The sequence below is a fragment of the Perissodus microlepis genome, chromosome 15 (genome assembly GCF_051167445.1).
Source record: "Perissodus microlepis isolate ML-2025 ecotype Zambia chromosome 15, ASM5116744v1, whole genome shotgun sequence".
NCBI classification, from domain to species: domain Eukaryota; kingdom Metazoa; phylum Chordata; class Actinopteri; order Cichliformes; family Cichlidae; genus Perissodus; species Perissodus microlepis.
This window is the reverse complement of record NC_140475.1, coordinates 39,494,558-39,507,079: the sequence shown is the minus strand read 5'-3', so window position 1 is coordinate 39,507,079 and position 12,522 is coordinate 39,494,558. Positions and strand designations below refer to the sequence as shown.

General features: G+C 45.6%; 2 protein-coding genes and 1 long non-coding RNA gene across 3 annotated transcripts; 2 read left to right on the top strand and 1 right to left on the bottom strand.

Annotated features, from left to right (window-relative positions):
- Window positions 1-84: 84 nt before the first annotated feature.
- LOC146372709 (uncharacterized) lies at window positions 85-1,133 on the top strand. Its single transcript, XR_014802808.1, has 3 exons — window positions 85-156; window positions 231-289; window positions 598-1,133. It is a non-coding gene; the product is annotated as an uncharacterized LOC146372709 (long non-coding RNA).
- A 537-nt stretch (window positions 1,134-1,670) lies between these two features.
- On the top strand, window positions 1,671-2,309 carry LOC146372708 (paraneoplastic antigen Ma1 homolog). The gene has a single exon (XM_084954400.1). It carries the CDS (start codon window positions 1,671-1,673, stop codon window positions 2,307-2,309), a length of 639 nt encoding a protein of 212 aa, XP_084810526.1.
- An 869-nt stretch (window positions 2,310-3,178) lies between these two features.
- LOC146372707 (uncharacterized) lies at window positions 3,179-3,811 on the bottom strand. The gene has a single exon (XM_084952140.1). It carries the CDS (start codon window positions 3,785-3,787, stop codon window positions 3,179-3,181), a length of 609 nt encoding a protein of 202 aa, XP_084808266.1. The 5' UTR covers window positions 3,788-3,811.
- Window positions 3,812-12,522: the final 8,711 nt, after the last annotated feature.

Below are 12,522 nucleotides of genomic sequence, written 5' to 3'. Positions count from 1 at the left end.
GCACTTATTTCCTGCCATTGAACGCATCGCAGGTACATGACTCCAACCACATGACTTTGCTCAGCCAATCGGATGGCATGTGGGGTCATAGTAAGCCTGTCCCGGCTTCCTCCTGTCAGATGCGTGGAGGCAAGCCAGGTGACAGAGCTGTTGCAGGTTTGTATTGGCAAACACTTGCTTTTCCCATTTTAAAGCATTTCTTTTAACACCCACTAACTTATGCAACTTAGATGCTGATTACTGTGAGCCAGAGCCATAGTGTTGTTGTGCACTGAACAGAACGGAATTGGTGAGTTTGAACTTTTAATTGACTGTTTGTATTGCTACCAGCTGACGCTAATTGGCTGCTGCCGGTCCAAACAATTTGATTTTGATTTGACCGATATTTGTTGAATAAAAAATGTTGTGAAGCTACATAGTATGTATATAGCAGTTGAAATGTTTCAGTTAAATCCTTATTGGTTAAATATACTGTTTGTTTATTTATTTATAAATTGTGTACACAGGAACAAGAATAACTTAATGTATTTAACTTAATTGGCTGACATTTTTGTATTATTCTTGTGATTTCTTATTGGCCTTGTTTATTTAATGCAGGCCAGGTGAACCTTTTTTGGGGTATGAAAAAGGATGGCGAGCCAATGAACGGCTAGGAGCAGGACTCATTCTGCAATTGAAGCTTCCACTGGTTGGGTAGGAAGCTATCAAAGACGACGCTCTGTCCCCATTTTCCAAATACACTGATTTCCACAATCATACACACCATTCCCCTCATTTATGGACAATAGCGCTTGGACATCTCTCATGGACATTCAGATAAAACTCATGGACTTCAGTGTGGATCAGTGGATTTGATGTTAACATGTGTTATTTATGGGGAACTGTTTTTTTGAGAATCTGTATTGCTTGGTATAAGCCATAAGCCAGAAGAATTTGCTTAGTTGTCTTTGTGCACCCCCACTGGGTTTTTGATTAATTGAATAGCTGCAGCAGGAGTGATTATTTAAGTTTTCCTTTTCTTTTCTTGTTATTTTTCTTTGGGGTTTGGTTAAATACATGGTACCTGCAAAAGCATTTTGTGTTGTGTGTATTTATTAATTACTGCCCATCAGCTCCAGTAGCATTCCTAAATCTTCTGATTAATAATAACCATAATATTTCACTCAATACCTAGCCTGTATTAATTCATTAGCGCTTCATCAGTGTTACATTTCTTGGCGAGCCAGCCAGGAGCTTATTTGGTTAGTAATTAATATATATTCAAACTCACCAATTTATTTTTCCCCATAATGGAAGTTTTTGAGACACTTGCCATTAAGATCCCAAATGCGGTTTTAATTGACGGAGTAACTGAGCACTCGGTTGATGAAGTTATACATTTCCTCGAACAGTATGGTGACATAGGCCGCAAGGTTACTATAGATTCACCAGAATCTGAATTTAATAACATGCTTGTCGCTGAGTACGCTTCGGGTTTATCTTTAACGCGGTTGTCTCAGTTGCTACCGCACACATCTATTTCAGATTCAGGTGACAAACTCCACATTGAAAGTCTATCTGAAATTTATGCATCAAAAGTTAGTGGTTCCAAGACAAATACTTACTTAGCAGACTTAAAAAGAATAGCCAAATTATCTGGGAGGGATTATGCAGAAGTACTCAGTGAGTGGATGACCCAGATACGCCGGTCCCTTGCAGAGCTCAACCCAGAGACTCCAGTGGTTGCAAAACCAGAACTAGAAGATTCAAAACCTCCCGATTCAGTCTTTCCTCCTTCACTACCAGCCTCTCTTCCATCTAAGTCCCCTTCTGTTGCCAGTGGTGCTGAAGCACAAGGCGGAGAGAGGCATTCTGCCTCCATTCCAGCGGCTGATCTCAACCCTCCTGAAGTACAACGCTATGTTGTGGAACACGTTGTTCGGAGTGGGGACAGCTCGCTGCATGCATTCCATCGACTGAGAGCGTTTTCTGGTAAAGTGCCCAGGCCATTTCAAGAGACAGATTATGATATATGGCGGTCAGGTGTTGAATTAGCCCTGAAAGATCCATCTATATCTGATCTGCAGCGCACCAGACTGATTCGTGACAGTCTACTGCCTCCTGCCTGTAATATGGTAAAACATCTCAGCCTTGACACACCATCAGAAGTCTATATGAAACAACTTGACTCAGCCTATGGCACTGTGCAAGATGGGGAAGAGTTATATGCCAAGTTCATGGACAACTTCCAGGACAGTGGAGAAAAGCCTTCGGCCTATTTGCAACGTCTGCAGGTGGCATTACAGCATGCAGCAAAAAGAGGTGTTTAGAGAAAGACATGGACAACCGACTGTTGAATCAATTCCGCAGGGGATGTTGGGATAACAATTTAATATCGGAACTCCAACTTAAACAAAAGAAACACAACCCCCCCAAATTTACTAAACTTCTATTACTCCTTCGAACTGAATCAGAATCAAGCTTTATTTGTCACAAGCAGGTTGCCCTGCAGTGAAAATGGGACCCCCCCCCCCCGACTTTACACACATAACAGACATCACATGGGGTTACAAGTCGGAGATCGGTAGCGTTACAGAAAAGAATACTGAAATGTACACAACAACGGGAGGGTACAAGAGGAAAAAAGAGACCTCCACTCATGCTGTGCTTCCATGGTAGGACAGCACGAAAACAGGAAACAAAAAAACTCCTCTGCACAAAAAAAGCACATGAATGGCCACAGCACAACATTATGAAAGACATGACAAGCCACAGGGTTGGGTAGGGGATATCATAACACAATAAACACAGTGTGTACATCTGATCTGGGACTGCTGCAATCTTTCGACTGCGCCGCCAGCTGACCCGATGTCCACATTATGGGGGAGGTAAGCATCGAAGGCGTTGGAAGGGGAGGGGGGATGAGTGAGTGCTTATCAGTGTAAGTGTATGTGTGTGCGTATCCATAGTTCAGCAGAGACAGTGTCCTTCGCCCTATCAGGCTAAGTAAACAGTCCTCCAGCCAATCCAGGTGGCCTTGCATGGGATGGGAAGAATAGTCATCACACAGTCGTTATCAGGGAGTGATTGTTCGGCTCCAGCCTTGGGCCTGCAGCTGGCGCCGTGGTGGTGTCCGCATTTCGATGTCGATTTTGTTGATTTTTCATGCGAGCAGCCCAGGAGAATTTGAGGCTGCTCTTTAACACTCTGACGCTGGTCTCTCAATCTCCCGTTGGAGAGCCGCGAGCCTCCCCATAATGGTATCAAACTTCTGTTCCGTGGTGTTGTCATTCTTTTGATTCTGAGACCTCACAACTGCAGTGATCCGTTCCGCGATGTGTTCCAACTTTCGCTCAAGGGTCTCATTTTGAGCAGGCCTCTCTCTGATGTATCCCCCCATACGCTCAATGGTGTTGTTTTGAGCCTTCACAGCAGCTGTAAGCGTCTCCAAGGTGTTAACCATGCTGCGTTCGTTGTGAGAGGTCGCACCTCGTCCCATCGCTTCGATTCCAGCGGGCAGCCTTGGGGGGGTTTGAACAGCCGGTTCCGCTCTCTTATTTCTCCGATAAACCAAGGCCAAGCCAGCTCCGATCAGCAAGAACCCTGTTATCATGGTTCCGAATAGGTAGATATCTTCAGCGTCCTCGATCGACAGTCCCACCAGGCACATGACCCTCCAGTTCTGCCACCCGTCCATCGTGTATCCGGCAGGGAAAGTCCCTCCAGGGCACTCAGGCTCTCCCGAGCCCAGACTTCTCGTTGAGAAAAGGGTGTCAATAGCATTCAGAGACCAGTTGATCAAATCCATAATTCTCTTTTAGGTTTTAGAGAACGACAGTGAGGGACTGTTCCTGGGAAAGTAATGCACACGAGACAAGACAAGGACACAGAGGCTAAGCAGGGAAGATAAGGGTAAGGAGGAGAGGAGAAAAAGTGCGACCGCCTTCGCTGAGAGCCAAAGAGAACCTGAAGAGGACAGAGAGGCAGCAAAGACATTAAGGATGAAACAGCATTTGGGACCGACAAAACAGAAAGCCACCACTAATGCCCAGTTTGCCAATACTGGAGAAGAAACTAACCTCTGTACTGCGCTAACCACTCTGACTAAACAGCTCTCACAACAGATGGCAGCTATACAACAGCAGCTTGCAGCTTTGACAGCACAGCAGTGTAATGTCAAACCACCGGTTGCTGCCTACCCAGCTCCAAAGCCCTATGGGCCGAAGAAGGTTGGTAAGAATCCAAAACCTAGCGTCTCCAGCCCTAAACCAGGGTTTTGCTTCCGCTGTGGAGAAGATGGTCACATTAAGCCACAATGTGAAAATGCACCCAATTCAGCATTGGTAAGTGCTAAGCGGAAACAATTTGACAACAAACAAAAGTGGCAGAAGCAAAAGTCCTCTGCTTCTGAGGATTTAAACTAGTTCCAGTTCCTGTTGAGGAGCAAACAGGAGCTGAGCTGGACCAACCTTGTCCCGCTGAGAACAAAAAGCATGCCAAGTGTGCAAAATTGCAGACAAAGACAAAGATCCACACTAGATTACCACCAGGATTAGTTGGATCCAGATGTACAGCAGAAGTCAACATTGCAGGTTGCAACTGCCCGTGTCTACTGGATACTGGTTCCCAGGTTACCACAATTCCAGTTTCATTCTATAATGAGCATCTCTCCGATCAGCCAGTCCACCCATTGAATGAGCTTCTTCATGTGGAGGGGGCTGCTGGTCAATGTGTTCCATACCTTGGGTATGTTGAAGTTGCCATGACATTTCCAAAAGACTTTCTTGGGAGTGACTTCCCAGTTCAAACGCTTGCACTTGTTGTTCCTGATGTGAGACCTGATTTTCCAACCTCAGTACTTGTTGGCATGAATACACTTGAAATTCTTTATGAACAATTCTCTTCTAGTAACTGTTCATCATTCCAGCCTACCTCTTACGGGTACAGAGCAGTTCTGCAAACTCTCCAAGTGACGTACCAACAGAATTGTAATGATCATCTTGGTGTTGTGACGACCCTTAGTAAATCTCCTGTGCTAATTCCAGCTGGCTGCACAGTTGTGGTCGAGGGTTCTGCCAAGCTTCTCAGCCCATCTAGTCAATGTGATGTCATTCAGCACCCGGGTTCAGGCCTGCCGGGTAGTTTGTGTGTCAGTAATTGTCTAGTCGCTCTTAAAGGTGGTACACACACACTCAGGTTCCAGTTGTTGTGTCAAACGGAACAGAGCAAGACATCTACATACCAGCTTTGAGTGTCATTGCAGAGCTGGGAGCCTATGACTGCATAGTCTCTGAGCACAGTGTGACCAACCCCCCAGATCGGGAGATGTTGTCAACACCCCTCACTTTCAAATTTGGTGAGTCACCAATACCAGCAGAATGGAAAGAACGGATCACAACAAAACTAAATGCCATGTCTGAAGTTTTTTCACATCATGACTTGGATTTTGGTTGCACTAAAGAAGTGAAGCGTCACATCAAGCTCCATGACAATACCCCTTTTAAACACAAAGCAAAACCTATTCATCCCCAGGACATAGAAGCTGTTCGTAAACATCTTCGAGAGCTTCTAGATGCTGGTGTTATCAGGGAGTCGGAGTCATCATTTTCATCACCAATAGTGGTTGTCAAGAAGAAAAATGGAGACATTCGACTATGTATTGACTACCGCAAACTCAACCTGCAAACGATTAAGGATGCGTATGCATTGCCCAACTTGGAGGAATCGTTTACAGCACTCACTGGATCAAAATGGTTCTCTGTGCTTGATCTCAAATCTGGTTATTATCAGATAGAGATGGATGAAGCTGATAAAGCCAAAACCGTTTTTGTAACACCAATTGGGTTTTGGGAGTTCAACCGAATGCCTCAAGGAGTTACTAATGCACCTTCAACGTTCCAAAGACTCATGGAGAAGTGCATGGGAGACTTGCACTTGAAAGAGGTCCTGGTGTTTTTGGATGATTTGATCATATTCTCCAACACTCTTGAGGAGCACGAAGACCGTTTGCTGAGAGTGTTGAATCGCTTGAAAGAATTTGGGTTAAAACTTTCTCCAGAAAAATGCAAATTCTTTCAGACATCCGTCCGATACTTGGGCCACATTGTTTCAGAAAATGGTGTTGAGACAGACCCAGAAAAGGTTGCCACCTTGACATCCTGGCCAATTCCAACCAACTTGAAGACCTTGAAATCTTTTCTGGGATTCGCTGGCTACTATAGCCGTTTTATTAAGGGATATGCCATGATCGCCCAGCCACTCAACAACCTCACACGTGGGTACCCATCCACACACAAAAGCTCTAAAAATGAGACTTCTAAGAGCTCACAGTTTGATCCCAAGCAATCCTTTGTTTCCAGGTGGAGTCCTGAATGTCAGTTGGCTTTTGATACTCTCATTGACAAACTTACCACTGCACCAGTTCTAGGTTTTGCTGATCCGGCACTGCCTTACATCCTCCACACAGATGCCAGCACCACCGGATTGGGCGCCGCCCTTTACCAAGAGCAAGAGGGGAGACTTAGGGTGATAGGCTAGTAGGGGTTTGTCATCCAGTGAAAGTCGTTACCCAGCTCACAAGCTTGAATTCTTGGCACTGAAGTGGAGCGTGACAGAAAAATTTCATGATTACTTGTATGGAGCAAGTTTTACAGTGGTCACGTATAACAACCCACTTACCTATATCTTAACATCAGCAAAGTTGGATGCTACCGGCCATCGTTGGCTGGCTGCTCTTTCTACATTCTCGTTCAAGATACAGTATCGAGCTGGCAAGCAAAATCTGGATGCAGATGCACTTTTCCGTCGGCCCCATGATGGTACTTCCTCTAGTGAACCTGCTCAAAAAGATGAGGAGCTAATTAATCAGTTTACTCAATAACATCTCTCAAGCAGCAGTGATGGTGAAATATCAGCTGAAGTCGTCGATGCGATTTGCCAAAGCTGTGTTGTCAGGAGTTTGGTCGAATCCCTGTCCATCAACACAGCAGTGTTTCCTGAGAATTACTCAGAAGATTCCCATGGACTTCCTGTTATTTCCACCATATCCCATTCTGAGCTTTATGAAAAACAGAGAACTGATCCAACTCTCCGGGAGGTTATTCACCAGTTGGAGTCAGGAGAAAAAGTTCCTCTGACAGCCAGGAAAGAGCTTCCTGAAATTCCTCTTCTCCTTCGAGAACTGAACAAATTGGAGCTGATTGATGGTATTCTCTATAGGAAGAGATATGAAAATGAACAACCATCATACCAACTGGTCCTTCCGACAGAACTGCGGCAAACTGTTCTCCACAGCCTCCACAATGATATGGGCCACCTGGGAGTGGAACGGACCCTTGACCTTGCCAGGACTCGGTTCTATTGGCCAAGAATGGCAGTGGATGTGGAAAATAAAATAAAAACCTGTGGCCGGTGTATTCGCCGGAAAAGCTTGCCGGAGAGAGCTGCTCCTCTTGTTAACATTCGGACATCACGTCCACTTGAACTCATTTGTATGGATTTCCTCAGTCTCGAGCCCGATACCAGCAACACCAAAGACATCCTGGTACTGACAGATCATTTCACCAAATATGCCCTTGCCATTCCAACACCAAACCAAAAGGCAAAAACTGTGGCTAAATGTCTTTGGGAAAACTTCATCGTTTATTATGGAATTCCAGAAAGACTCCATACAGATCAAGGGCCAGACTTTGAGTCGAAATTGATAAAGGAGTTATGTGCCCTGTTGGGAGTCCAAAAGTGTCACACAACACTGTACCATCCAAGAGGAAACCCAGTAGAGAGGTTTAATCGCACTTTACTGGCCATGTTGGGAACTCTTGAATCCAAACAGAAATCCAAATGGAAACAGTTTGTGAAACCACTTGTCCATGCATACAACTGTACCAAAAATGACGTCACTGGCTACACCCCATACGAACTAATGTTTGGACGTTGTCCTCGTCTCCCCATTGACCTCGCTTTTAATCTTCCTGTACGTGAGAAAGAACATCAGACACATTCACAGTATGTACAAGACTTAAAAGCTAGGTTGAAAGAAAGTTATCTGCTATCTTCAAAGAATGCTGCGAAGAACGCTGAGAGGAACAAGACTCGATTTGACCAACGTATTATACCATCCAAGCTGGAAGTTGGAAGCAGAGTTTTGGTGCGGAGCAGAGTTTTGGTGCTAGTGAGCTGCTCTCTTTTTGACTTACTTTTTACTTTATTGACCAACGCCTGAGTTTTGTTTGTTTTCTTAAATGGTGATAGCAGCTTGTCCGTCTCTTTTAGTTGAGAAACTTTAATAAAACTCTTTAATTTAACCCTTTTGCCTCCTTGACTTCTTTTTCTGACCTGGACACTTTTTGTTACTTCCCCCTCACTGCCTAGACCCCTCAGGGGAACGTAACAGAGGCTGAGAGGTAAACATAAACTTGCTGACAAATGGGAACCAGATGTCTTTGTAGTGCTGAAATGTGCCAAAGATCTCCCCGTCTACACCGTAAAACCAGAATGCAAAGACGGCCCAATTCGCACATTGCACAGAGATCTCCTTCTTCCGTGTGGGTTTCTTCCTGCAACAGAGTCAGGAACATCAGATGAGACTATTCCAATCACACCCTCTTTAACTCGTCAACAGACCAAGAAACAACAGGAATCTCCTGAGTACTTTGTTGAAGAGAATGAATTGGAACCGACCTTTGTCCATCTTGCCCCGCTCCCAATGGAGTTTAGGGTGGAGAAGTCTCTCAACCCCCTACAGTCTTTTCCCAGTGGTGAGGAGGAAAAACTTCCTCCAACATCTACACCTGAAATGGAATCAGCTGGGGAAGCTCTGTTAGGATCTCAGAGGGAAGAAACATTGGAGTTTGATGCTGATGAGACATCTGGGGAAGATTTTCTTGAAATCTTACCCGAACCCATTCTTGAAACCGTATCTACAGACTTGTCCGATCCTGAAGTCTCTGACAGCTTAACGGGCAAGCCTAGTCCTGTGACATTACCAACTCTTAATAGCTCAGATTTGGTTATTGACCCCCCTCTGAGGCGGTCAACGCGTCACAGATCGCCACCTAGGCGACTTCAGTATGCCCACTTAGGCAATCCATTGATATCAGTTGTTCAGTCTCTGTTACATAGTCTGTCAGATGCTTTAACCTCCACAACCACCAATTCTAACCCTTCAGTCGTGTACACAGGAACAAGAATAACTTAATGTATTTAGCTTAATTGGCTGACATTTTTGTATTATTCTTGTGATTTCTTATTGGCCTTGTTTATTTAATGCAGGCCAGGTGAACCTTTTTTGGGGTATGAAAAAGGATGGCGAGCCAATGAACGGCTAGGAGCAGGACTCATTCTGCAATTGAAGCTTCCACTGGTTGGGTAGGAAGCTATCAAAGACGACGCTGGTAGACGATGCTACCGGCCATCGTTGGCTGGCTGCTCTTTCTACATTCTCGTTCAAGATACAGTATCGAGCTGGCAAGCAAAATCTGGATGCAGATGCACTTTTCCGTCGGCCCCATGATGGTACTTCCTCTAGTGAACCTGCTCAAAAAGATGAGGAGCTAATTAATCAGCTTCATCAGTGTTACATATTGTAGTGTGTGAACCTTTTCAGATTTAAATTTCACTGCTATGGGTCCATAATATTTTTTTTCTCTGCAAGCTTTTTTTATGTACTCGACTCTCTCTACAGTAAAGGCGAGAAGATGCGGCGGGTGAAGGTTCAAGTGGAATTCACTGTGTTTTAAAACAGTATTTTCTTTCTGTTTATTGCTTGGTTGCTCTTCAGTGCCACTCTTCAGCCTTGTGAAATTCATCTGTATTACTGCTTTGGTAGAACTTTTGCTCTTTTGAATAGAACTGAAGTAGGTGCATTTGGACCTACTGAAAAGACAGAAAACTTGTTCATCATTTGCAAAAGTTAAGAAAACAATATACAAAGACGAAAAAAAAAAGAAAAAAGCACAGCACCCTCCCTGAACGGGGTCCAGTAACCATCACAGTGGCAGACATCCAAGAAAGGGTCTCAAGTATGAAGAGCTGGACAGCACCAGGCCCTGACATGGTTCACGCCTACTGGCTGAAGAAGCTGACTGGACTCCATGAGCGCCTGGCAGCACAAATGAACCAGTTGCTAGTTGACGAGAGACACCTGGAATGACTAACCGAAGGCCAGACAGTCCTGATCCTCAAGGACCCCCAGACGAGACCAGTCCCATCAGACTACCAACCAATAACCTGCCTCAGTACCTCGTGGAAGCTCCTGTCAGGCATCATAGTGGCTAAGATGAACAGGCACATGGGTCAATACATGAGTGGGGCAAAGAAAGGAATTGGCAAGAATACCAGAGGCACAAAACACCAGCTACTGGTAGACCGAGCAGTCAGCCAAGACTGCATGAACAGGCTGACCAACCTGACTCGATGCCCCACACCTGGATCCTGGAATGCCTAGACAAGATCAACAGGAACCTAAGAGCCTTCATCAGCAATTCCAGAACTGGGGATGGGGCGTATAAAACTAGAGGCCAACTTCAAGGCCTGGTGGATGCTGACCCACATCCACCCATCTACATTAAGGTGACGGCTGTGGAGCGTGTGAGCAGCTTCAAGTACCTGGGAGTCCACATCTCCGAGGATCTCATCTGGACGACCAACTGCTCCAAGCTGGTCAAGAAGGCTCACCAGCGCCTCTTCTTCTTGAGGACTCTGAGGAAGAATCACCTGTCCTCAGACATCCTGGTGAATCTCTATCGCTGCACCATCGAGAGCATCCTGACCAACTGTACAACAGTCTGGTACGGGAACTGCTCTGCCTCGGACCGGAAGGCGTTGCAGAGGGTCGTGAAAACTGCCCAGCGCATCGCCGGAGCACCACTTCCTGCCATAAAGGACATCTACAGGAAGCGGTGTCTGAAAAGGGCTGGGAAAATCATCAAAGACCCCAGTCACCCATCACATGGACTCTTTACCCTCCTGCCGTCTGGGAGGCGCTACAGGAGCCTCCGGACTAAGACCACCAGGTACTGGAACAGCTTCTTCCCCACAGCTGTCAGACTCCTGAACTCTGCCTCCTGACATCTGACCCACGTTAACACATGGACTGGACATACACACACCCACAACGGACAACTGTACCCTCATACACACAATAATAACATGGACTGAACCACCACTCACAACCACTAGCACTTTATATAGCCTCTGTAGAAATTATCCACATATCTCACTTATCTTAACTGCACTACTGTATAGTTCTATGTAAATAATCATTCTGTACATATGATAATTTTTAATCCTACAACTGTTTATAACTTGCATAGTTCACATTTCTGTATAACTGTATATCTCAGATTTCTGTATAGTTTTTTATTTCATATTTCTGTTTTTCATATTTATATCCTGTTCATAGCCTGTACATAGCTCGTACTCACTACAGCCTGTAACTGGAGGGCTCTCTAACTGGTGGGGAGTCTGTTACATCTTTGCAGGAGGTCTGCTCTCTACAGGAGCTCACTCTGCACGTGGGGGAGAGATATAATAGAGGTGGAGAATGAACTCAACCTGGGTGTCTATTGTCTTTTTTCTTGCCTGTCCCGTTTGGTTCTTTTGCTGTCAGAATTATTGTCTAACGGCAATGAAAGCTGCCCAACGGATTTACTTTACAAAGTGGACCATCCTGGCCTTGCCGTATTGGTCTATTTGATTCACCTTTGCTTTTATTGTTTATTTTCTTTTATTTTCACTTGCTACACGGGACATACATGACTGGGGGAAAGAAAAGGGAAAAGAAAGAGAGGTAGGGAAAGAAAAACAGTGGGGAAGAGGAACAGTGATAAAAGGCAAAAAACAAAAACCAACAAACAGACAAAAAATCCATCTATCAATCACCTATTGAAAAAGAAAAAAGATAAAACAAGCAAAAAAAGAGGGCAATATAATAACATCATCGCGATGACCTATGTGAATATAACAGTAAATACTAAATATTAAACATTATTGTGCAGCACGTAAGATCGACAGCGCACAGTGTGCTTTGAGGTAGGAGCCAAAAAGGGTGTAGTTTGTGTGTGTGAGCACCCGTGTGTACACCTGTGAGCATGGACGCGCTTGTTTTTAAAAGGTTCCTTCATGTAATGATCTGCTAGAGGGTGTGGGGGGGCCACTGCCCCGTCCTCCAGGGCATGAAGCAGGTATGGAGGAGATCAAAACTCCAGACATCCAGACGCCCCCAGAACACAAGAGACCAAGGAAGACCAACAGAGGGGCAGCCGCGCCACTATCCCAGAATGAGCTGAGGAGAGCCCCAGATGAGGGGTCACTCAGCAGCCGCGGAGCAGAAGCCAGGGGGGGTTGCAGTGACGTGCCCGTGAGCTCCGCCGGCAGCCAGCTGTGCCACAGTGACCGAGCCCGAGGCCGAGGGCACCCCACCCCCTGAAGGGGCCCGAGCGAGCCCCAGGCTCCAGGCCCCGACAAGCAGCCACCAAGGAGTGAGCCGGTGTGTACCTGGACGCCCATTCCCGGACACCAAGAACCATCAATGAACCGATGTCT